A 26,554-nucleotide genomic window follows, 5' to 3' on the forward strand; every position below is an offset into this window, starting at 1 on the left:
ATGAAGTTTTTGTTTTTTAAATGATAAATACTTGAAAATAATTTTCTTTGACGAAAAAATGTTTTAACTCTAATCAGATTTCAAATATTAATTTAGCCTCCATTATGTGGTGTGGTGGCAAGAAGGGAATATATTTTTTCTCATCTTATAATAGAAATGTAATATTCTACATTAAATAGCGTGTGGTGAAAACAGTTATCTTGACAAAACAAAGTTTTTATATCAGGCCTTTAAAATTTCAACAGAATTTAAACATTATTTAGATAAAACAATCATGTTACAAAGACGACTTTTAACAGGATCAGGCCACCCACAGTGTGCACTAGAGAACATGGCATGCGAGCCACCCAGTGAGACTGAGGCAATTTTTTCATCTTTGCTTAAAGTATAGTCACTAGACCAGATAATGTAGAAACTTTTTACAAGCAGTGATCAAACAACTGAAAACAGTTTATCTTTTTTCTCTCCTTTCGTTGTGACTAATTAAAACTAATTCACAAGTTACAAAACTATTTTTGTACACAGCAAATTTTGACTTAGATAAAGGCGCTCTTTCATTACAGTGATTCATATAGTTTGGGGTCTTCTGGGTAAAAATAAAAAAGACTTAGGAAATGTGCAGTTCATGTACACTTTTATAAGAATTAGCTGATTGAAGAAACATTCATGATGCTGCCTTGACGTTTATTATTTGTAAATTACTTACGTAATTTTCTTTGCTTGCTATGTAGAGATAATTCTGCCAAAAAATAGAATTAGTTTTAAATATTTCTTTTGTGCAACTTTTCTGAGAATGATTTTTCTTGTTTTGTTTATTATCCCATATGCAGATACTGAGTCCACAGAATTTAGCTCATGTACATGTGTATGCACACACATGGATATCTGTGTGTTTTTCTCCATTGTATAAAGTTCTGAAATAACCTAAGAGCCCACAATTGCTACAAAATTTAGAAGACTAATGAAAATAAATGTAGGTTCACATTAGAAAATTTATTTGGGCATGGTAAATATGTTTGTTTTTATATTGGATACCATTCTTAACATATGAAAAGACTTAGGCAAAATGGAAATTTTATTTTAGCAAACCATAAAAGATCTCCCATATAGCTAACCTTAAAAACCTTCTATTGAGTTTTAATGTAAAGCTATACTAACAGTCTTAACATTTTGTTTCTAGTGCCCAGCTACACATTTTCTGATTAAAATCAGCTTTCTTCTAAGTCTCCTTTCCTCCCTTTAAAACAGGAGCAAGTAATACTGCGGACACATTGTTTCAAGAAGTATTAGGTCGGAAAGACAAGGCAGATTCCACTAGAAATGCACTCAATGTGCTTCAGCGATTTAAGTTTCTTTTCAACCTTCCTCTAAATATTGAAAGGAATATTCAAAAGGTAGAGTCCATATTTATTTATGTACATATGGTTATAGATGTCATATATTTTTAAGATTTTTAAAAATGTTTTTTATATTAACCCAATGTCTCCATTTTGCATTACTGACAGTTTTCAAAATGTTTCTTTATTTTAAAGGGTGATTATGATGTCGTTATTAATGATTATGAAAAGGCCAAGTCACTATTTGGGAAAACGGAGGTGCAAGTTTTCAAGAAATGTAAGATTTGTTTATTACTTTTAGATTTTCTACTTTCCTTTTATAGGAAGAATGTGGAATGTGTTCTGCAAAGAATGTTATATGAGTTTCAGTTTTTGTTTATATGGGGCTCTTTTTTAAATACAAAACAATTACTTCAAAAATAACAGTATGACTTTCCTTGTTTGATATGCAGTGAAAATGAACAACCACAATGATAGATTAGTCTGGGGCGTTCTTTGCCATTTGTTAGTCGTAATGCTATTAAAAAGTCTTAGTTTACTGGAAAGAATCAATGACAAGTATTTTGTAGAGATGGAAACCTACATTTTAATCTTCCGTCTTCAGAGAGACCAACAGACTTATGAATTCTAACCTCATTTAAAGGAAACCCAACAACTTTTGAAATTATTTTTAATGCCAGAGTTACAGAAAAATATAAAAGTTTAAAATGCTCTTTGGTTAAAGCCTTATCTACCAGGAGAAATATCACAGGGCCTTATTAAATTTAAAAATGAAATCTGTAAGGTCAGAAAACTAAATTTTTTTTTTATTGTGGTCAAATGTACATTCAGTGAAATGTTACCTGTTAGAGGTCCGTGAGTTGCGACAAATGCATACACCCTTGTAACCTACACCGGAGATAGTGTTCTGATCATTCTAGGCAGGGCCCTGATGCCTCTATCTTAATCTGCCTCCACCCCACAAAAGCAACTACTATTCTGCTTTCTGAAATTTGATTTTAAATTTCCATTCTGTAAATCTTGCATATTCTTTTCTTTTTAAATAGATTATGCTGAAGTAGAAACAAGGATTGAAGCTTTAAGAGAATTACTTCTGGATAAATTGCTTGAGACACCATCAACCTTACATGACCAAAAACGTTACATAAGGTAAATCATCTGCAAAAATTTTGTGGAATCACGTATATCTCTTTGGTACTGGATGTATCATGTAACCTTTAAGGCTTATTTGAGGGACCTTAGGAGATTGATGAAATGGTGAAGGTAAAGACAAATAGCAGAAATTTAGGGGCACCTGGAATAGGATACCAAAATTCTTCTAATGGCCTTGGGAATAGTTATGGAGTTACTTTTTAAGAAAACTGCCATTTGGGGGAAAGGAAAAGTAGCCTCATTGCTTAGTTACCTCTTCCTCCTGCTGAGCAAGGGTTACCTCACCTAGTGGGATGGTATGGGTACCCACATTCTGTGAAATAGGGGCTCCCTGTGTGGCTTAAAGCAGAATACTGTCACACACTGGATAGGAAATGCATTATGCCACAAGAACGTGTTGTTGTTTAGAGTAAGTCCTGCAAGGTTTTAGCCTTGAATAGCTGTTTGATTTCCAAGCCTTCAGTGTCAGTGATAGAGAAATAAAAGTCGCTAAGCGAGCATACTTAAAAAAAAAATTACAGTAATGTTAAGAGGATATGTCACAGGATATGAAGAAAAGGACTTAGAGAAAACTGGTATACATTATGGGACTAGCTGTTAACTTTGGGCAACTAACTTGAGTTCTGTTTTTTAGTTTCTTCATCTATAAAATTGACATGGTAATCAAATCTGCGTCTCAGGATAGTTGCAAAGATAATCAGAAATACATTTAAGCATTTAATACAGTACCCAGCACATAAAATGTCGTCAGTAAATTTTATATGCATGTAGTTTATGTCAGGATTTGGAGACAAAACATATAAAGTTTAGGTTTTTTATATCTGTATTACAAATATTAATTTCATTTTCTGCTGGGATTTTTTGAGTATGGCCTTTGTTCTCAGAACAAGTTATTTTACAAATTTAATGGTTTTCCTCTTGAATTCGTGAAGTTTATTGAATATTCAGTGGTTATAAAATGATAGACAATGTATTTATGAATTTAGCTGTGGTCCCCATGTGACCTTTGAAAATAATGTCTCAGGAACTGGCACGGTGGCTCACACCTGTGATTCCATCACTTTGGGAGGCCAAGGCAGAAGGATTGCTTGAGTCTAAGAGTCTGCAAACCAGGAAAATCTAGACTAGCCTGGGCAACATAGTGAAAACTTGTCTCTACAAAACATCAAAAATTAACCAGATGTGGGGATGCATGCCTGTTGTCCCAGCTACTCAGGAGACTGAGGCAGTAGGATCTCTTGAGCCCAGGGGTTTGAGGCTGCATTGAGGTGTGATCATGCCACTGCACTAGAGTCTGGGTGACAGCAAGATCCTGTCTCTGAAAAGAAAAGACTGTCTTGGAGAGAGGGTTTGACCTGAAAGCTGCTGTGTGTGCAGTTGTGAACAGGGAAAGGATCTATAAGGCGTACAGCAGGAGTATGAGCCGTCGTCACTGGCAGCACACTAGTATTGCCCAGGAGGAAGCAAGCAGAGGCACTGGCGGTGGGATAAAGAGAAGGCTGTGTGATTGTGTGCTGCCACCTCTGCACGTGTGCTGCGAGCTTAGGCACTGGGCAGGATGTGTTCTGCAAGTCCTCTCTAATCCTGATCACCACCATGAAAGGATGCTTGTGTGGTGCCCATTGTACAGATGAAGACGCTGAAGCTTGCCCAGCACACACAGTGACAAGGAGGCTTGTTTGTGTGGCTTTAGAGCCTACCTTTGCTTCTCTGTAAGCTGCCTCCATAAGAAAGAATGTGGATGGGGGATTTTCCTGGTTTGCAGACTCCTAGAAATTTAAACCTGGAAATAAACCACACTTTAGTTATCCAACTGCATCATTTCTACCTAGAAAGCTACGGAGTTCCAGGGAGGTTGAGCGTTGTGTCCAGGACATGCAGCTGGGTAGTGTCAGACGTCCTGAGGCTGCTGTTTTCCGCTTTGCTCCTTCACTGTGTATGCTTTTGTGTATTTGTCACCGGTTTACACTTGTTATTTTAAACCTGCCAGTAATGTGTTAAATATTATTGAATGTGCAAATTCTTTATGTTGTGAGTTACCGTCTATATGGATAACTCATGTGTAGTTGTTATGACTATTTAACTTACTGGATATCCTTTAAAAGGTGGTGGCGGCAAAAAAGATTCTTTTAAGTAGCCTTTTAACTGCCTTTTCTCATGTCATCTTAAAGGCAAAAGAGCAGAAATATAAACAAGTCAACAATAGTTTTATGTATTTTTTAATGGTTGTTTTATTTATGATGCTTTGAGAAGACACTGAGCAATTGTTACCTTTTTTAAATTAAATTTTTAGTCACTAGGAAATAGAATGAGAACTGGGCCAAATATCTGTTGGACTTTGACATTTATGAACACCAGGTAGGACTAGAGATAGCTTTATCATGAACAAAAATGTATTAGTTTTCTTATATAGTCCAAGTTATGCATGGTAGAAGTGAAAATCAGATTACCAATATATTGTCTTACTATTGTTCACGATTTTTTCTAGTATTGTTGAGTATTTTATCTAATTTCAACCGTCCCAGTTCTTTCTTTCCTCTCCTTATTCTGTCTTGATGCTGACAGGAAGCAAAACTCTGCATATTTCTTTCCATAGCGGTGTGATCTTATCCTAATATGACAAAAATTTCCTTAATTTTTAAATTTTAAAACACTGAGCCTGTGTTCATTATAATCAACATTCTTTACATTGCTTTTTAATCTAAAAAGCCTTTAAAAAAAGTGTTATTAATATGCAGTTTTAAAAGAAATGGCAATAACATGTATCATATTCTAAACAAAGAGCTTTGAAATGAAACTATTTATTTTTAGCTGCATACCAAAAGAAAACAAGAAACTTATTTGAAGAGCCTAGCACAAGTTGTCATACTTTGAACTGAGTCTAGAATTTCTAAGAAAACAACTTTATCTTGCTTTGTAAAACTCTTATAAACTCCTTTACGTTAATAACCATTAATAAGATAATAGAAAAAAGTCTTTTGTTACTAAGTTTTGTAAGGACACGGTCAACATTTAAAAGAGGTGTATAATGTTAAAGGTTACTAAGCAAAGCTTATTGATTCCTCTTGCTGTATTCTGGAGAAAGAACCCTTGTAATGAATAGTCTATGTCCCTATTCAATAACTTAAACATTAAAAGGAACAGCATCCCTAAAGGAATGTCCCTATATTTTACTACTAATACCGAATCTGCGGGCTACGGGAGTGAAAGTGTTAGGTGAAAGCATAGCAGAGGTGTTGGGAGGCAGAACAAGCCTGTTAAGGGAGAACGCTGAAATGCATTATCCCCAGCAAGAAAGCATAGAATCACGTTCTTTGGGAATAAATGACACAATGTATTCTTTGTTATATTTATCATTCAGGTAATAAAATAGGAAAGCCTTGTGTGAGAGAGAGAATCAGATTGGATTTTGGAATCTGAAATGAATCCCCTATGCCAGGCCAAATGTCACTTATTACATTGTAGTTTTCTTCTCGTTTATGAGGAGGAGTCCTGGGTGACTTCTTAATCTGAGTAAAGCTCTTCCTTCTAGTTGACCTGCCGCTTTCTCAGCACAGAGACACATCCTGAGGAGATGGCAGCTCTCGGCCACCTCTGGGCAGCCTGAGTGTGGCCCCTCCGCAGATGCCTGAACACCTGGCTCTCCACAGCACCCAGGCCCTCCCCATCAGCTAGGAAGGTCAGGGTCCATGAGGATAGCTCGTAAGTGTGATGTCAGTGTTCTCAGCATTTTATTTGTTGCTAACATATTACAAAGTGGATTTGTTTCTCCTCTGATTGGCTGCTGATTGAGATATCTGAGTAGCACATCTTGCTACTGGTAGAATGGGCTGGAAGCATGGGCGCACCCCTGAGAGATTGAGGTCTGGCTCGAGGTCAGCTTGGAGCTATTGATGATGATTTACCACTGAACAAAAACCTCTAACCCAGAGACAAGGGACGAAATATGGCTTAACAACAGTTTTAAGACAGTAAATTCATTTGGACATGCTTTTGGAGTTGATTTAATTGGATTTAGCTTGCTACATTTATATATTTTTGTGAGGGCTGATGGCCAAATCTTAAATAATATTTGACAGAAATTTTTCAATTGAAATATATTCAAATGGTCTCTGTGGGTTTGGGTGTATTATATACAAATACTCGAAATATTTTAAGAACTATTTAGAAACTAAGAAAAACACTGAACTATACTATATTTTCTAGAGAAATATTCTCTTAGTCATAAGTGTAGACTTTAGAGATGAGTGTTGTCACCAAATCTCTTCACAGTTCAGTTAACCCTCATTTAGCTTTAGAAAGCAGTGCTTTACTGCCATCTCGTGGCCATATTTCACACTAGAAAGGAATTTAAACACTGAATTTTCCAAAGTTTTTGCCCAGCATTTGCTGGCTCCCACCTGTGTTTAATATGACTCTGAACTAAGCACAAGAACTCTGTGAACTAAACATAAATATAAAGAAAAGTGCTCATCAGGTAGATAGAATCACTACAAATTGTCCTTGTCTTTTTACAAAGCACTGATAGTTTTAATAGTTTTATTATTTATTAATTATATGAAAAGTTATTTTTAAGCTCTACTCTTTTTTTTTTTTTTTTGGGACGGAGTTTCACTCATGTTACCCAGGCTGGAGTGCAATGGCGCGATCTCGGCTCACCGCAACCTCCGCCTCCTGGGTTCAGGCAATTCTCCTGCCTCAACCTCCTAAGTAGCTGGGATTACAGGCACGCGCCACCATGCCCAGCTAATTTTTTTGTATTTTTAGTAGAGACGGGGTTTCACCATGTTGACCAGGATGGTCTCGATCTCTTGACCTCATGATCCACCCGCCTCAGCCTCCCAAAGTGCTGGGATTACAGGCTTGAGCCACCGCGCCCGGCCTCTACTCTTTTTTTAAAAAATTGTTTGTTTGTTTGTTTCTTTTGAGATGGCATCTTTCTTTGTCGCCCAGGTTGGAATGAAATTGTGAGATCTCAGCTCACTGCAACTTCTGCCTCCTGGATTCAAGCAATTCTGCCTCAGCCGCCCAAGTAGCTGGGATTACTGGTACACACCAATACACCCGGCTAATTTTTGTATTTTTAGTAGAGATGAGGTTTTACCATGTTGGCCAGGCTGGTCTTGAACTCCTGACCTCAGGTGATCCACCCACCTCAGCTTCCCAAACTGCTGGGATTACAGGCAGGAGCCACCTCACCCAGCCAAGAAATTCGAATATATTTAATTGAGAACTAAATATTAAAGACTAATATTTGACGGGACAAGACTAATTGATACAATTTTGGCTAGCCTTTAAAAAGTAATGATTGTAAAATATCCTAGCGTTTCCCTTTGGCCTCATTTCTAAGTGATGAAGCCTGCTTGCTCAACCTTGGACTTGCTTTTTCAGGTATTTGTCTGACCTTCATGCCCCTGGTGACCCTGCTTGGCAATGCATTGGAGCCCAACACAAGTGGATCCTTCAGCTCATGCACAATTGCAAAGAGGGCTACGTGAAAGACCTGAAAGGCAAGGATTTCTCTTCCACTGTATTATGTGATTCCTTCATGTCATTTTAATACATTTTGGGAATGTTTAATGATGAAGGGAATGACTACCTAACTTTCTTGGTATCTCTTTTTTTGTTTTGTTTTGCGGATTTTTTGGCCACTGGTTAGCATTATGCTAAAGAAAAGGGATGACTCTTTTACTATGTCTGTTTTTGTGGTTGATGGGTAGTGTTGACAGAGGTTTGCATCAGGGAGCAGTTGACATTTCGAGGCAGGCAGCATGATGCTGAGGAAGTGACGTTGGTCTTTGGTAACTGTCAGTCGGGGCATTGTTTCATCAGGGGTATGTTAAGTCCTGCTCTGCACCAGGCACTGCACCCAGTGCTAGTGAGACGTAGCCACTGTTTCCCGGAGTTACTACTAGAGGAAGGGAAAGCCGATGAACATGTAACCAACGAAATCAAACACTGGGACAGGTGATGAAAAGAAAAAAAACAGCATGTTCCAAAAGGGAGTAACTCAGGAGAAGGCTGTAGATGGCCGGTGTGGGAATGTCTCAGAAAGGCCTCCATATTAGAACTGGAAGGATGAGAAGTAGCTTACTAGCCAGCTCAGCCTGAGAAAGGGACTACCTGTGTAGATCCCTGAGGGAAGCTGGGAGAAAGAAGTCAAAGAGCTATTTGCATGCAGGCTAATTGGCTTTTGTTTGCATACTATCATTTGAAGAATATTGAGTATATTGAATGCCTGCTACGCTTCAGACACCGTTAGGTGCTAAAGTGACAATAGTTAGTGCAACAGACAAGGGCCTGGCTCATGCAAGCTTACAACATAGTAGGGGAGATGGGTAACCTGCCAGCTATATTATGTGCTGCTTCCTATGACTAGGGAAGTTCTGTGTAACATTGGAGTGCTTAGGAGTAGCCTCTGATCCAGGGTTTTGAGGTCAGGGGAGTGACATTCTGAGATATGAAGGAAGTGACATCTCTTGAAATAGAGGAGGAAAGCATTTAAGACTGTTCCAGGAAGAGAGAATATGCACAGCTTTCAAGCATGAGAAGGCCTCAGAATCCTGTGTGGCTGGAACTTAGAGCGTGGAGGTGGAGTGAGGAGCCGAACTTTCTTGGCCACTGTGACAGGTTCGGACTTCATCCCAAGTGTGACAGGAAGTCGTTGACGGATTTTAAGTGAGGGTTGGTGGGGTGGGGGAAGACAAGGTCAGACATACTTTTGAAAAGAGGATGACTCTGGCCACCCATGGTAGGTGGCTGAGAGGGAGCAAGCCCAGAGCAGCGAAGCTGGCAAGGAGACAGGCATCCAGCCTTGTGTGCAGGTGGTGGGAATGTGAAGAAGAGCATGGACTCCAGGGGCTTTCAGGAAATAGAATTGATAGGACAGAGTGATGGGCAAATGAAGAGGAGGAAGGGATGAGCAGTGATTTCCAGATGCCTGACTGGCAGCCAGTTAGGGTGATGGTGCTATTGAGTTAGGGAACATAGGGGAGAAAAATGATTCCACCTCTTTGTCTGGACAGCGTGACTTGGGGTTGTCTGACATGTAAGTAGAGAGGGAAGTAGTTGGATTTAGAGACTGAGAGATGAGCATAGTGGGCATATAGGTGGTCCCTGAGAGCTCGTGCATTCACCCAAGATGATGAAAAAAGAAGCAAACCCAGGAAAGAGTCTTGACAACTGATGTTTAAGGGGCTGGTAGAAGAAGAGAAGCCTGCAAAGGAGACAAACAAGGGGCGGTCATGGCGGGAGGGAAACACAGAAGGGAGTGGTCAGCAGAATCGCTAAGACGAAGCAGAAGATGAAAGAGAAGTGTCCTTACAATTGCACTTAGGCTGTTGGTGGTGACCCTGGCAAATGCAGGGTCGGTGGCCTGAGCCCCTAACGGGATGACGTAAGGAGTAGTGGTTCTTATCAGGTCCCTGGGAAGATCAGGGGCTATTACAGGAGAACCATCTTGGCATAGAAGGAAGTACAATGGAGGGTTGCCATTGTTTATTTCTAGCATAGTTTTGTAGTGAATTAGTTGGCTTGGGTTTGCGTACTTTCCAGCTGTGATTCTGGTTTTTTCTATGCTTGATATTTAAGAAAACCCAAATATCTCTTTGCTGAGGCCATATCAACATTCCCATTAATGTCATTAATTATTTTATATTTTTAGCAAGTAAAAACAGCAAATGTTACGCACAGTCTGTAGTCTTTGAAATATTTAGAGAGTCTTACATATTTATTTCTCTTTTGATTCAACTAATAGTTTCTGAGTCTACTCTGTTCAACAGAGCTCTCAACCTTGAAGGCCCACTAGAGTCCACTGAGGCTTTTTAACAACCAGTTATCAATTCCTGGCCTTACCCCCTCCCTCCGTGCCAAGCACATTCTAGTCTCTTGAGGTGGAGTCCAGGCGTAGGCGTTTTCAAGCTCCCAGGAGGTTCAGGTGCAGCCAGGGCTGATCACTAGGGTGCTGGATGCTGTGCCAGGAGCAGGAAGTGCAGTGCAAGCCGGCTTCTTGGAGCTTGTGGTCTAGTGAGAGTCACATCATCTAAAAAAATCACATAGATAGTATATGTTCAGTTGGAATTGTGACGAGTGTGAGGAAGTGGGGAGTAAAGAATCTTCTGAAAATGTATGACAGGAGGGTGCAGTCTGGTTGAGGGGAAGTCCAGGGAAGTTTCCTAGAAAAGGTGAAATTTCAGTTGAACCTAAATGACGATAGTTCTCTAGATAGCTGTGGAGAAGCGTTCCCGACACCTTGTAGGTGCTCAGCAAATGTCACTGGTCTCCAGCAAAGGTGGCGATGAACACATATTCTTTCTGGAAACAATCTGAATGCATAATTTGTATTAAAACATTTGAATTTCTGGAATATGTGTGTAATTTATGAAGACAACATATGGACTTTTTGAAATTGGAAAAATTCCAGAAAATTTGATATGTCTCATCATATCTTTATCTCATATATCTGATAACCAATATTACATCACCAAAGGTCTGAATATTTCTCGGAGATAGAGGGAAACACACCTTCATCCTTCGTTTCCTGACATCTTAATTTGTTGCTATCTATATTCACTCTAACGGCTTAAAATCAGCAGTTTGGAAAAACGAGAAGATGACAAGAGCTTTTATGTAACTCACTTACTCTGAGCAAGCGTGTTACCCACCTTGTCATCACTTGGAAAATAATGGAAAGAATGTACATGAAATGGGAGCAGTGCCTCAGGTGACTTTCATTACTTCATCTTTTCATTAGAAAGTGGAAACAATTCCTTGCAACTCTTTGAACTTTACAGTTTTAATGACAATACAACATAAATGTCTTAAATTCATAGGCCATATTTGATTTTTTTTCTTTTGATATTCAGAACATGCTTAACTGTTCTCCCTGTCATTTTCAGCAAACATTGCTGATCTAAATCTCGGTAATTCTAGCACATGAGTCTTTTAACCAGAAAATTGGGGTGGTTTATTGAACTTAGGTCAGAAGCAATTTTCACTATTATATTTTGGAGAATCCCACATGTATTTAAAAGCAGAAAGGATAACGTAACAATACCCCATGTATTCACCCTGACTTCAGCAGTTACTACCTCATAGCCAATCTCATTTTATCAGCTCATAGCCAGTTTTACCTCTTTCTCTCCCCTTCTTCACCCTTGATTATTCTAAAACAGATCACATCGTTTTATCCATAATTGATTCAGTATGTAGTTTTTAGAAATAAGGATTCTTTTTAAAAACTGTAGCCAAAATACTGTTATCATTACCTAAAATATTAATACTTTTCAAATATGAAATACTCCAACACCAAATTCAGAAAGTTTAATTTCTCCCGTATCTTTCTAAGTGCATCAATACTATTCCCTTTGAACTGATAGTCAGTGCATAGGCAAATGATATGAAATGTGGCATAGACGAAGACAGAACATTTCCTCGAATGCAAGAAGAATTGCCATTAGTGAAATAGAATGTGCTTTGCCCAGTTTGCACTTCGGCATTTTTCTGTTTGTGATCATTTCTTTATGTTTGTCATTGCACACATGTTAACTTTAATATATACATATCTACATTTACATCTACGGGCATTGTCATTATATCTATGTATGGGTATGTGTGCATGTGTTTATATAAAATATTTGCCTTAATTAGAAGTTTGCTGGGAATACTCACAAATCTTTTCTGTAATCTATAACTGTTGTTGATGAGCAACCTCGGTGGATGTTTTGTTATTGTCTTAATTATATGTAACATAAATGTAAGGTAATATGGGGAAGGCCTACTAAATAGTATTTGGAATTTCTTTTGAGCATCCCCTCATAATTGTGACATTTTAATTGTGGAAGAAATCTGAGAAACTGTCTAGTTCTGTGGAAGACTTTAGATCTATTTCGCATGTGACAAAGGTGTCTCAGAGAAGCCAGGGGACAGACCTGCATCCTCCATATCCTGCGTAGGGGTGGGACTAGTGGGTGTCCAGATCTCTTCCCCTCTCACCTGATTGCACTTCCTCCAGACCAGTGAGTTACGGAAATAGGTTACTGAACACCTCCCTCTGTGTTACATTGTCGGAGCAAACATTGCATCAGACAGGATTTCTGAATGTGATGTCAGAGCAGATGAGCACTTCCCTGGTATGGAAAGGCTGGCTAGTATTTGGGTATTCATGAAGAGCTGCACCTGAAACTAGCCAAGCTAGATGAAGTGCTTGTGGTCTTTATTACTTTTATGCTATTTTGCCATACATGAGTGAATTCTACTAAGGAAATTTTACGTAGACCTCATCACTAACCTCCAAAATCATATGTTCAATGTAAATAAATGCTCTGAGAATGAGCAAGTTAAGAAAATGGAGGTGTGTGAGAGAGCATCCAGTCCCCTAGCAGGGGTCCTGGGAACCATAAGGCTGTTCCTGGGAATGTCCACAGTGCTCCCATCAGAACCAAAGGAACTCATGGCACCTAAGTTGGATGTAAAGCAGCAGAGCTGGTGCCCACAGCGGATCCTACCTCTGTCTTGATTCAAGTGTGTGTGATTCTTTTCTGATGTGCAGTGCTTGATGACAGAGTACTTACTTGTTTGCTTGGCTCCTGCTGTTTCCTTGAATTGATTATAGCTGTCCACTGGAGGCTAGAGCATTTGAAAAGGCAATTACTACCATAAGAAATTGTTTAGAAATGATTTGCCGTAAAAGGACTGCCTACATTTTATCTGGTACTTTGTTTTGAAGCTTGTTTTGTTTTGTTTTGTTTTGTTTTGAGCTGGAGTCTTGCTCTGTCGCCCAGGCTGGAGTGCAGTGACACGATCTCGACTCACTGCATCCTTCGCCTACTGGGTTCAAGTGATTCCCTTGCCTCAGCCTCCTGAGTAGCTGGGATTACAGACAGGCGCCACCATGCCCATCTAATTTTTGTATTTTTAGTAGAGTTGGGGTTTCACCATTTTGGTCATGCTAGCCTCGAGCTCTTGACTTGTGATCAACCCACCTTGGCCTCCCGAAGAGCTGGGATTACAGGTGTGAGCCACTGCACCAGCCAGCTACTTTGTTTTATGTGAGTTTTCTCAGGAACCTGCTTTTAAGATGAAAGCTTGCTGCATTCCAATATAAAGAAACAAGTTTTAAGTAGTTCCTCTATTATAATATCTGTACTTGGACTATTAACACTGTGGAAGAGAGATGCTTGTAATTGTTTAAGTAAATCCACAGCAGTGGATAAGAACTGAGATAGCTTTGTGAAATGAAACACAACTTAAAATGGAAAGACTATAAATATTTCAAACAAAAATAGTTCTGGGTGTCTTTTTAAAGTAAGTGTGCCTTTTATGCATGAATCTAAGAAATCTCATTAGCATATAAATATTTTAAGTCTAATTTTTTAAAGCAAAGACTTTTGCTTTTCCCTTTGGTGGTTTGGGGGAAAAATGTTAATTGTATATAGTCCTGTGGTCTTCAGAGGAAATTCTATGAGCAAAGATGGTGATAGATTTTCAGAAACAGCGGTCCTACATACAAAACTGCCTTTTCCCAAGAAAGATCCTTTTGTAGATGAAGCATTTGGCAGCAGAGTTGGCCGTAAGGTTGATATTCCTATGAGTTCTGCATTAGATCTTTTCTCTGGACTCAATTTTGTAGTAATAGCATACACTGGTGCTAGCAGATGGTGCCCTTCAGAGGAGAACACAAGGACAGGACAAGAGCTTACCCTTGCACCTTACGCGCACCTGATCCTTTCCCCCACATTCTCCACACGCCTCTTCCAGCCCCTAACTCTGTAGCCCAAATATGATCTTTTAGGTTTTTCTAAGAGTGAAAAAAGATGGGAAAAATAAGAATAAAACTAAGGTTAACATTTTTAAAACTCATCTTGAAACTTTTAAATAGTAATGGAAGAGTTTATTGTGTTTTTCCAAACTCAACAAGTTAACCATTTTGCTTCTCTACCCCCATATTTAAAGCAGCCTTGTTCTGAATTGTTACACATGTTAAACTTTTACTACCTTATAAGAAGTGTCACCCATCTCTTAAAATCCCTGTCAAATAGGTCTAAAATTAGACTGAGTCTTCACGTTTCCTGCCAGGAAAAAGCCTTTGGTTAACCCCCTACTGCCATTCACAAACAGGATTTTTAAAGGTGGTCTTCAAAGGTGTTTTTTCTTTGTTCTGAATGTGAGTTAAAATATATGCTGGCTACGTTTAATAACTTAAGGGAAAAGGCATCAGGCTACTCGTAAAGTAATTATTCCTGTCTTTCAGAGATTTAGTTAATTTTTACTTCTCAAAAGGACATATTAGAATTAGGGTTCAGTAGGCAACATTTAGAACACGAGTCACAGTATTAAGTAAGCCATAAGTTCTCAAGAATAGCCACAGAGTGCAAGGAAAGACATTTATACCTGGCTTAGGTTCTCTTTGAAAGCTTAGAGATGTTATGTCCCACCTGAGTGGTTTATTTTGAGTCATCAAAAAAAACATGAGTGGTGGAGCTATTATAGAAAGAAAACTGAAGAATAGGCTATGCTAAATAGCTACCCTTTTAATAATTTCTAACACTCACTAGAGTATTAATTACATTTATCTTACTGCAAGAACCTTAAGATACACAAAGTCCATATCAACTCAAGCTCATAACATACATGCATAAATCATATTATTACAGTTATTTATGATTTTGAATTTACATAGTATAACTAAACTCTTATATCTTGATATTTTAAAAATACAGCTAGGACCTTTATGTACATATTTTATATCATTTTTTTAAAAAAAGTATTGGAGTTAATATTACATATAATTCTGGTATTACCATAATACAGGGTTAGGTAGACTTCCTGTATGCTAGATTAAATTACAGCCTCCATTAGGAAACCATTATTAGCACAGTCATTGAATTTTCTATGGAACCATACAAGTATTTCCATGGTTAAAAAGTCAGTGTAAGTTTATTGTTATGTATATGCTAAATCTTTTAATAAAATTATAATTTTAACTTTAAAGTTGTCATATGAATATGTACATTAGTAAACTTTTCTAGAGATTGTAAAATTTTCTAGAGATTGTAAAAATTGTTTCTCCCTCAATATTTTATCACAGCATGAACCCAAGATGAGAGAGGTTGGTTTAAAAAGAAAAAAAGGAAAGGCATAACTGCAGCAAGTAAGATATGAGATGCTAGTTGGATTTCCATCTTCCCATCCCTGCAGCTAAGCACTTGGGTGGTGCCTTTGTGACCTGTGTACAGCTGTCAGTGGGCTGACCGCCTGGGAGGCTTCTGCTGTGCACTTGTTCATTTGCATGCTGTGATGACAGAGGCTTTGCAGAATTGTCTTTAGAAAATGAAATGCTTAGTGGAGTTTTATTTACCTGCTTTAAGATTTAGAAGCTATACTGTGTATTGTGTGTGTGTGTGTGTGTGTGTGTGTGTGTGTGTGTGTACATATATGTATGTATAAATATATACGAGTGAGGAAGTAGATTCAGGAGAGGGAAGTGGAAGAAGAGTGCCAGTTATGATTGCAATCAAAATTACCTTCCGTCCAGCAAGGCGGTGGTCAGATTTGCCTTTCCCTTTTGTCACTTTTTCAGAAAAAGAAAAAAACCCAGGTGATATTTATTATATCACAACTTAGACTTGAAATGCATATCATTAGAAACCATTACTGTTTTTTTTTTGTTTGTTTTGTTTTTTGAGATGGAGTTTCGCCCTTGTTACCCAGGCTGGAGTGCAATGGTGCGATCTCAGCTCACTGCAACGTCCACCTCCTGGGTTCAAGCAGTTCTCCTGCCTCAGCCTCCCGGGTAGCTGGGACTACAAGCGTGTGCCACCATGCCCAGCTAATTTTTGTATTTTTAGTAGAGACGGGGTTTCACCATGTTGACCAGGATGGTCTCGATCTCTTGACCTCGTGATCCACCCGCCTCGGCCTCCCAAAGTGCTGGGATTATAGGCGTGAGCCACCGCGCCCGGCCAGTAGTTGTTACTGTTATTTGTGAATAGTATAGTTTTAATTACCAGCATGCAGGTCAGCAATTTTTATATCATTGTTTTACATAATGATTTGATTTAAAATCTAATTTGAAAGCAATTTTATCCTCCAAATTAAAATTAAGGCTAATAATTAATACTGGTAATTATTAAGCAGTTTTTTTTTTTTTGAACTGAGGACTTGAGAATTTGATTTCTTTTGGAATAGCATAGCACTCATTTGTAGATCTCCGTGTAGTAAACGAACAGCTGTTGAATATCACAGGAAAAAGTTGGATTAAGGTCTCTTTTCTTGTTTCTTCTATTTTATAATAGATTCTAGTCACCTTACAATGAATAATCTATCTTTTTTGGATCAGACAGGCCAAAAAGGCTATGTGAAAAGGACCTTTTCAATTTGTGATTGTAGCAGCTGGTTCTTTTCTACTACCCTGGCTTACTGTGCATCTGGAAGACGACTTCTGGCAGCCGGAAGTCATTTCATGTCTAGTCCCCGTCCTTCATAGAAAAAAAATTTTGATGATGTCAGACATACATTGAATACTAACTTTACTTGGTAATTTAAAAATATTGATTATGGTAAGCATTTTTATTCTGTATTCTGTCAGGTTTGTGATTTCTTTATATGTTCTAAGCATTTTTCTGCATATAAATCTATATGAAACTGCTAAAAGACATAGGACTTTAATAAAATAATACATTTTGTTTTGGTTATTCACTTTTCCAGCTTACTTATTACAAATATATGGTTCTTGCATAACTAGCCAATAGTAGCTAATAAATACTTCTTCAAAGTTTATACCTGTAGTTTTGCTTTTAATTTACATTTCCTTTTTTGAACTCTGGCTTTGAATGATATTGAAATACACATCCAAAATGCTGCCTGGAGCCTGTGAAGGACAATCCTGAGTGAGTTAATAGGGGCTTCTTAACTATGCCTCCCTTTGTTTCATTTCGATTAAATGATTCTCTTTAAGGAAATGCCCGTCAGAACTTTTAAAATGTTATATATATACATAAAAAAGCATATGTATACGTAGACACAGATTTAATTTTTAACTGTGCCTTGATACGCCCACCCCACCCCCACCCCCAGCTTTGGCATTGAAATTCTTGTGTGTGGTGTGCTTGAAAGGAATCCCATCCTGCCTGTGTCTGTAGAGGCTCCCGGCCCGTGTTTGGTCAACAAGCAACAGTGGGTGGTCGGGCTGCTGTGCAGGACAAGGGCCCGCTGTGCACAGGAAAATGTGTTCAAAGGTGTTTAAGGGCGGTGAGGAAGTCGGCCACCCTTTTGAGAGTCTGAGGCTGCAGATCAGTGTTCCCCACACTATTGTAGACTGTGAGAAAACTTGATATAGGAGGGATGAAGGATGAGAAAACAGTAATCTTACTCACCTGGCCCTGCATCTGCAGGCTTCCCTTAAGAAGGGTCTCTTCTGCCCTTTATGTCGCATAGAGTCTGTTAAAAAAAAAAAAAAATACTGCTATTTAAAATCAGAAAGACTTGCACAGCTTTGCGTGGAAAGGATTTGACTGATAAGGTTTCCTGGAAGTTATACAGAATTCTAGGTATAATAAGCATTTTCTACAGAGTCTTCTTAAAGTCCTTATCAGTTTTCTGAAGTGTTGTAGGATTTAGACTTATTAAACCTTTAAGTTTTTTAGCTGTCTGGAAGATTTTTCCAGACCAATAGTTCAAGATGAAGCTGAAGTTTTTGTATAGTAGAAATTTCACAGTTGTTGGAAAAAAATATCAGATGTTTCAATTTGTTCATGGCAAATTGTCAAAGATTGTTTATTTTCTTTTAGAAAAATAATAAATTTTAAATTTTTGATTATTTCTACACTTCTAGTGAACTTACTAGGATTGTTTCATTAGTGTTCTGAAGAAAATAATTTCTGTAACTTCGGAAAACAAATTTTCCAGCTGTTTTTCTCTTGTTGAAATAAAATTTCCAAAGGTATTTTTTTCTAATTTTATATTTGCTTATAATTTGTTAAACATATCCTCATACTTAAAATTGGCAAAAGAATTTAACATTGCAAGCATATGTTAAAGAAACTTTATTTAACTGGAAAAATAAAATACTAACTTTTGACTTCCAGTAGTTAAAAACTTAGTTGTGTCTTTTTTTTAATGTTAAGTGATTAAAGAATTTTTTTTTCTTCCAAGATACTTCTTCCAAGCATTCTTGATAACTTGTATCTTTCCTTTGATATACTGACAAAATGATAACTCAGATACTAGTGTGGGGAAGTTAAAAGATATAGCTAGATGCTAAAAATATTTATTTCCAGAATTTTATTTTGTATCATTTTTCCTACAAACATTACATAGAATTTTATAATTAGAAATACAGAAATACTACAGTAATGATTTCTCATGCTATAGGGTCATGTGCCTGTTTGCAATTTTGTATTCAGAGTAATCTATAGTTATTCCTCAGGTAACTTTGAGAGATTACAACCAAATGCTTTTGATTTTACAAGCACTTATGCATTTGAGTGTGTTTATTAGTGGGCTTACTATCTTTAAAATAGCCAGGCTGAAGTCCATAACAAATATCATAAAATTCTGATATAGTTTTCACTATTACTTTTTTATTGTGTTTAATATTTTTGTGATGTAATTTCCATTTTAAGACATAATTTCCACATTTGCTGTATGTGTAGAGGCAAACTTTATACATTTAAAATGACACCACCACTGATCAATCTCCTAAATTGTAGGAGTAGTGACCAGAGTAAGTGTCTTTTCTGTGGTGTTCTCAGTGGTGATTTAAAGTTTCTAATTTAAACTTTGAATCATAGAGTCAGAATTGTATAGCTAAAAAGACTTTTTAAATTGCATAGTACAAAGCCCTAATTTTTACAGGTATATTTTACAGGATAGGTCAGTGGCTCCATGAGCTGCCGCAGAACCCCATACCAACTGCATGACCATGAAAAGTCTTAATAAAATTAGTCCCTGCCTCAATTTCAAACATAGGGAATAATTCATTAGTATTGGCCCAAATGAGAACCTTTTATCAGGGCTAAAGGTAATAACTTCCTACTTGACAAAAGGCTTTTTAAAAATTTTCATCCAGAAAAAAAAATTCTAGGGACATTTCATTTCTAGAGAAAATTTACTCCCAGGAAAACAAGTAACCTCTCAAAACTCATATGAATACAGCATTAGTTTAAAAAGGACAGAGTTAAACACAATTTTATGTTGTTATGGGATGTTAAAAACTGCACCCGGCCAACATATGCTTTATGTAATGTGCATAGTTTTCTTAATGAGATATTGCTAAAATGTTGTAAGGTGAAACAAGACAAAATAGGCTGATATGTGAAATATTTAAAGCCTTTTGCTGATTTTATATTTTGTAGAAACTGTTTTTTTCTTTTTTATAGAAAAGCTTACTTATGAAACCAGTTCATACTTCTAATAATTTTGCAAGATAGAAATATTAAGTCATGTAATTTAAAAGGAGTGTCAGAATTCTCAAGGTTTTTTTATTTTTTTATTTTTTGACACTTGGTCATAAATAATTTGTGACAACTGATATTTAAAATGTTTATATTACTTTTCAAAGCATAAGCTTTCTAATTCTCTTTAAAACAACTCATGCTAAGATGATTTTTTTACGGTAAGAAAAGTACAAGTGTTAGGGAGAGAAATACATTTCTAAGCCGGTACCCACTGTTTAGTTTGCAGGGCTTATGCACACAGCATGTACAGCTATGAAGCGCTACCTTCTGGTCACTCAGCAAAAACACACCTTCCAAATGTATTCCAGATGCTGATTAGTCCTGACTGGCATGTGCTGTTCTAGCTCCCTGCTGCTGTGTTTACTTCTGGTAATGCCAGGGTACCAATTAGAAAATTAGCTCATGTTTACCTTTCTTTTCCTGATATAGAAAAGTGATGATGTGGTTTCTAATAGAACAAAAGCATATTAATATAGTTTCTGTTATTAAAGGAAAAGATAAGTCAATCTTTTAACCATTACAAAAGTCAAGATGTCAAATGGTTTAATATTAATTTAAAGTTATAAAAATACAAGTTTGGGGGAGAAAACTTTTTCTGAAATAATTGTATTATTTGCAGGAATGGTATATAGTGTATTTTCAGGAAACTAGGAAGTATTTTTCTTCTTAATCATAAATTCATAGTTCTGAAACCTTCAAGAGTAAGTGAAATTTAACATTTTAAAGCATTCTCTTATTATACTTTTAAAACGTACATTTTAATATAAATTTATATATGTATTTTTAATGTGTTGCTTAGTTTGGGCCCCTTTATTTTCTTCTTTATGTTAGAAAATTCATATTTTGGTATTTATTTTCTGAATTCCACAATTGATAGAAGTGACAGCTGTATAAACTTCAAAGGAAAATGTCATAAATCACTAAAACTTCGACACACAAATGTATTTTATATGAAAAAAGTCGATTAGAAAAAAAAATTCTTCACTGTAGTTTTTTATTCTGTATCACATATTTATTATAACATAGTGGATTATATAAGCCTTCTCATCTTAGCTGTAATATATTCCAAAGTACAAATGTATGCACAGCATTTATTTAGCACAGTGGCCAAAACATGGTAAGTCTTCAAAAAATTTGTATTGAACTAAGAAATGTGTTAAAATGATTTAATTTCTATTTCTATAAGGCCGACCAGGTAGAATGTGTGGGTACGTAGGGAGATAGATGATAATGTGTCACATCCAGCGGCATGTGACAGGAGGGCCCTGAGATCAGGCCTTCTCTCACCCCACAATCTCTGTTTACCTCTTCTGCTTAGCGGTTTTTTGTACTATATTTTTATTGTTTATTTATCTATTGGTTTATTTTCTGCTTCCATCCCCAGAATGTAAACACCTTGAGAGCAGGGCCTTAGATATTATTCATCACTTTAGCCCCAAGGCCTGCAATTTTTTGCATGTGGAAGGTGCTCAATAAATACTTGTTAAGTGTTATTAAATAGCTTGCATGATCAGAGGCACCAGCATATTACTTTAATTTATAAACGTGTTTTATCTTAGCACCTGAAAACAAATCCATAGGCTTTTAATATTTTATTAAGTTATAAAATAAAAAATGTATTTTTTAGTGTCAGTCACTTACTACATGTGGGCGGGAGTTATTTGTGGAAGGTTCAGTGACTGTGGGGAATATGGGGATATATTCAGTTCTTATCCCTGAGAAGATAGCAGTCTTTGTTGGAGATGGGCAATACATAGCTGTTAGTAAACTATGGACAGTAGAATGTGAAGCCAATTAAATTATATACATTCTCACTGCTGTCAGAGGGCAGAAAAGATAGATAACACTTTAGGTAGATAAGAGTAAGAGGTGGCTTTGTGTAATAGCTTTGTTTCAAGTTGCACCTTCAGGATGTGGGTTTAAATGGATGAAGAGAGTATAGCAAAGAAGACAGGAAAATGTAAGGTGTCTTTTTGTAGGGAGAATATTTAAGTGTCCTATGCACAGTACTATAAATACTCTGTAAATGCACATTGAATTCAGTTTATTTTGAAGGTCTTTTAATACTCAGCTAAAGAGCTTAGAGTGGTGTTTATAGACTAACAGGCAAATTTTACCACTTCACGTCAATGTCTTACTAACTTGTTTGGCAACATGGAATTCTATTCCTAATGGCTTTTGCAATCTGTTTTAGAGAAATTGTTTCCTAATTCTCAAGATAATTTGGGTTGGAAAACATTGAGATAGACTTTATCCTGCGGGTTTTCTGGAAAACTTCTGAGAAGAGAATTTAAAAAGCAGTATTTGAGTGTGAGACAATAAAGACAATTTCTTAACAGTAGTAGAATGTTTTGACTTCTGGAATATGAAGTGTGAGGTGAAAAGGAACAACACTAGGTGACTTGGTATTAAGAATAGCACTAGGGGGTGAAATCCCACGTGTCCAAGAAACAAATGGTGGGTTTTAGGGATTAAAAATGTAAAGTGTGGTATTAAGGGAGAAGTCAGAGAAGATTTATGCTACAAAAATGTGTAAGTTGGCTGCATTTAAAGAAACAAGAGTTCAAATTCCATGACTTTTTCTCGTGCCAAAAGTTGTTTTGCAAAATATGATTTTTCTTGCTAATTTTTGTGTTTATAGCATCATCCTCCCACCACCCCACAGCTTTGCTGAGCTGGGAATGACTTTTACAGTCTATTTAGAGAATATAGTTTTTATTTTATATTTAAGAGTGCAGCAATTGAGCAAGAAATAGCCTCAGAGGAGCAGTCCATTAAATCAACTAAGCAAGAGCATGTAGAGCATACGGAAATCTCTCCTTTCTTTCCCAGGTAGCCCAGGCCTGCACAGTCCCATGTTGGATCTCGATAATGATACCCGTCCCTCTGTGTTGGGCCATCTCGGTCAGACAGCGTCCCTGAAGAGAGGCAGCAGCTTTCAGTCTGGTCGAGACGACAGTAAGTATCTCCCTCCACTGCCACTGGGTCTTTTAAATTTGTACTTGTGTAATGTCAAACATTCTTCTCTTGGAAAATTCCCCAATTTGTGTTATTTCTAAGTATTATCAGCCATCATCTCTTTTGCTTGTAACAGTAACTACCCAGTAATTTAATAATTAAAATATATATGACATTTAAAGAAATGCCATTTGATTTTTAATTGAGTCATTGGGTGCAGGTCAGTGTTTATTCAACATATTTACTTCCAGTCTGGTTTTACTTTTTCTGTGGTTGAATTTTTTAAAAGTACCACAGAAAAAAAATTCTATGAGAACTTCATTAAGATGGAATTTGCAACAAAAGTAATTTCTATCAGCATATCTTTTTTGGTGAAATTTAACTTTGGTTTGGAAAGAGGGATTAGTTGTTAATTAAACATAAAATAATTACTAATACTTTTTCCTAAGATGAAGCATCTAAAATTTTGAGTATATTGCATTTCTGAACTTTCTGGAACTGTTTCCCTATTTGAGATACAATATGATCAACTATCATGCTTTTATGCACCACATTAGATGCCGCTAGTCATGAGCCATTTGCAATATCAATAACAGATTTAAGAAACTTAAATAGAGTAATGGAAATACCTTACCTTATATTAAATTCAGATACCTCTAAAGTTGTTTTAAAATGTTTTACATCATTCTCACAAGCATCGAAGTACTGAATTTTTCCAAGGTTTTATTATTATAAATGAATGTTCATCATAAGAGCACCTTAAAATTAGATGATTCATTTGTACAAAATGAAGGGGTTCCATCCTGTTGGTATTCCTTCTTGTCTGATTCCTATTCCTCTCCCAGCTCACCAAATGTTAGAATAAACAATGTTATATGAGAACCATTTGCTCCTACATTCTATGGGGTGGCATCTAACATTATATAATGTTGAATGTAATTGCACAGAGGAGTTGAGATCTTATGAAACATTATTCTGAGAAAGATACTGTGTAAGAATCCATTTGCTGCCATATAAAGCTGCGTTAGTCTGTTTGTGTTGCTATAAAGGAACACTGAGGCTGGGTAACTTATAAAGAAAAGAGGTTTATTGGCTCACAGTTCTGCAGGCTGTACTGGGAGCATGGTGCTGGCACCTGCTTCTAGGAGGCCTCAGGAAGCTTCCAATCATGGCAGAAGGCAAAAGGGGAGCCAGAGTGTCACATGGCAGGAGAGAGGGAGTAAGGGAGAGGATGGAGATACCAGGTTCTTTTAACCCATTTTCTGTTTAGGGAAAAAAAGTGCAGCTCACTGCCAGCACTCACTTAATTTTACATAAACATGCTCTTTGAGGCTGAAGCAAATCTCACTGATTTTCAGCGTGAAAACAAAGTATAAAATCTGTTCTTGGGGCCAGGTACAGTGGTTCAAGCCTGTAATCCCAGCACTTTGGGAGGCCAAGGCAGGCGGATCACAAGGTCAAGAGATCGAGACTATCCTGGCCAACATGGCGAAACCCTGTGTCTACTAAAAATACAAAAAATTAGCTGGGCGTGGTGGTGCGCATCTGTGGTCCCAGCTACTTGGGAGGCTGAGGCAGGAGAATCTCTTGAACCCAGAGGTGGAGTTGCAGTGAGCCTAGATCGCGCCATCGCACTCCAGCCTGGTGACAGAGCGAGATTCCTACTCAAAAAACCAAACAACAAAAAAACTGTTCTTGGAATTATTTCTAAATAGAACTCGTCTCTAATCCTAATGTAATAGAAATGTGTATGGTGTTCCATTAGGATTAGAGACAACAGTGTTCTTGAGGCAAATGGGAAATGAGTGAAACAGCTGGATCTTGTGTGAACTAATAGAGCAAGAACTCATTATTGCAAGGAGGACACCAAGCCATTCATGAGGGACCTGCCCCCATAACCCCCGCCAACATTGGGAATCACATTTCAACATGAGATTTGCTGGGGACAAAACATCCAAACCAGTCAAAGGCAAACTTTCAGTGTTTCCATTTTTAGATTTTCTGGTCCTATTTTTCACCTTGTCAATGGACCCTTGACACAGCTGGCCGTGGCCTGTGCCCTCCCATCTGGAAAACAGGCGTTATCAATTACTGATGGAAAGAAGAGTCTGTAATTGCTGTCTCCAGATGAAACCCACCAACCTCAGAATATCATCATGATGTAATCACCTGGTTAATTAACTGTTCTGTTAGACTCTAAGCTGTAAAGGCAGCGTCTGCCTTGTTCAGCATTCTGAGTGAGTTTTGATCCTGTGGAGCTGCATGATAAGCACATGGTCGATCCTCAATAAATATTGACTGAATGAACAAATCAAAGTTTACAATGTGACCTTACGAACCATTCCTTTCACACTTGTGAAAATGAATTTAAAACTTTTTCTGCGACTTCTAGCATAGACAAAGGGCTAATATGCCTAATAAATAAAGAGGCTCTACAGGCTACGTAGAGGAAGTCTCAGTGGTTCATACACATGTGAATGGACACTAACCTGACAATAAGAGAGGTAGCGAACACTACAGTGAGATATGAGGTTGGCAAAAACGCTTGGTGTTGATCATTTTGTTTTGGGTTTTCTACATTAGTTGATTGATGAGGCCACTACTTGCACATGTAATTGGTGGAACTGGTGTAAATAACCCCTTTAGAGGGCAATCCCATAAATGTATCAAAATTACAACTACGTGTGCTCTTTGTCCCAGCAGTTCTTGTTCTGGAAATTTATTTGATGCTTACACTTGAGCATGTGCTAAATGATATAGGTATACAATTACTGGATGAAACATTACTTTTAATTGCGAAAGACCAAAGATAGTCTTGTCCATTGGAAGGGAACTTGTAAAATTACTATACATCCAAAATGTGAAAGGCCATGTAACTGTGGGGAGAAAAAGAGGAAGCACCTTATGTTTGAATATGGAAGAACTCCAGGATCCACTGCTAAAATGGAAAAAGTCAAGCTTCAAAAGAGTGTGTTTGGTATGCTTTCATTTGCGTAAAAACCAAAAATATGTAAAGAACAGTTGGAAGGGGGAAAAACACATTTATATTTGCTTGTATATTTAAAAAGTATTTCAGGAAGAGTCACGAGAAACTAGTGACAGTGGTTTCTTCCGGCTGGGAACTAGGCTCATGGAAGTGGCAGGGCAAAGGTAGACTTTTCACTGTGTACCTTTCACATCTTATTTTCTAACCATGAATTACCTGGTCAGATTACTATTTAAATTATTAAATCATTTTTAATAAAATTATTTTAAATTTTATTAATACAATTTATAAAATTTGCCCCTCCTTCACTGGAATAACAACAGCAAATCCTTTTGCCTGGGGATATTTGGAAAGGAAGCTAGCAGTTTGCCTGGTTGAGGGAGTGAAAGTTCTTATGGACAGAAGAGCAGAAGATCAAACACTGCATGTTCTTACTCATAGGCGGGTGTTGAACAATGAGAACACATGGACACAGGGAGGGGAGCACTACACACTGGGGCCTGTTGGGGGGAAATAGGGAAGGGACGGTAGGGAGTGGGGAGTTGTGGAGAGATAGCAAGGGGAGAGATGCCAGATGTAGGCGATGGGGAGGAAGGCAGCAAATCACACTGCCACATGTGTACCTATGCAACAGTCTTGCATGTTCTTCACATGTACCCCAAAAC

General features: G+C 37.4%; 1 protein-coding gene across 1 annotated transcript in view; it reads left to right on the forward strand.

Moving 5' to 3' along the window:
- Window positions 1–26,554, forward strand: part of EXOC2 (exocyst complex component 2) — a 210,075-nt gene that overhangs the window by 91,724 nt on the left and 91,797 nt on the right. Inside the window, exons 8-12 of the mRNA XM_037734469.1 lie at window positions 1,249–1,394; window positions 1,533–1,614; window positions 2,384–2,486; window positions 7,881–7,999; window positions 22,778–22,903. Coding sequence (XP_037590397.1) covers window positions 1,249–1,394; window positions 1,533–1,614; window positions 2,384–2,486; window positions 7,881–7,999; window positions 22,778–22,903 — 576 coding nt within the window. The remainder of the gene's footprint in view (window positions 1–1,248; window positions 1,395–1,532; window positions 1,615–2,383; window positions 2,487–7,880; window positions 8,000–22,777; window positions 22,904–26,554) is intronic.

The sequence above is a fragment of the Cebus imitator genome, unplaced genomic scaffold (assembly GCF_001604975.1).
Source record: "Cebus imitator isolate Cc_AM_T3 unplaced genomic scaffold, Cebus_imitator-1.0 Scaffold623, whole genome shotgun sequence".
In the NCBI taxonomy this organism is placed as follows: Eukaryota; Metazoa; Chordata; class Mammalia; order Primates; family Cebidae; genus Cebus; species Cebus imitator.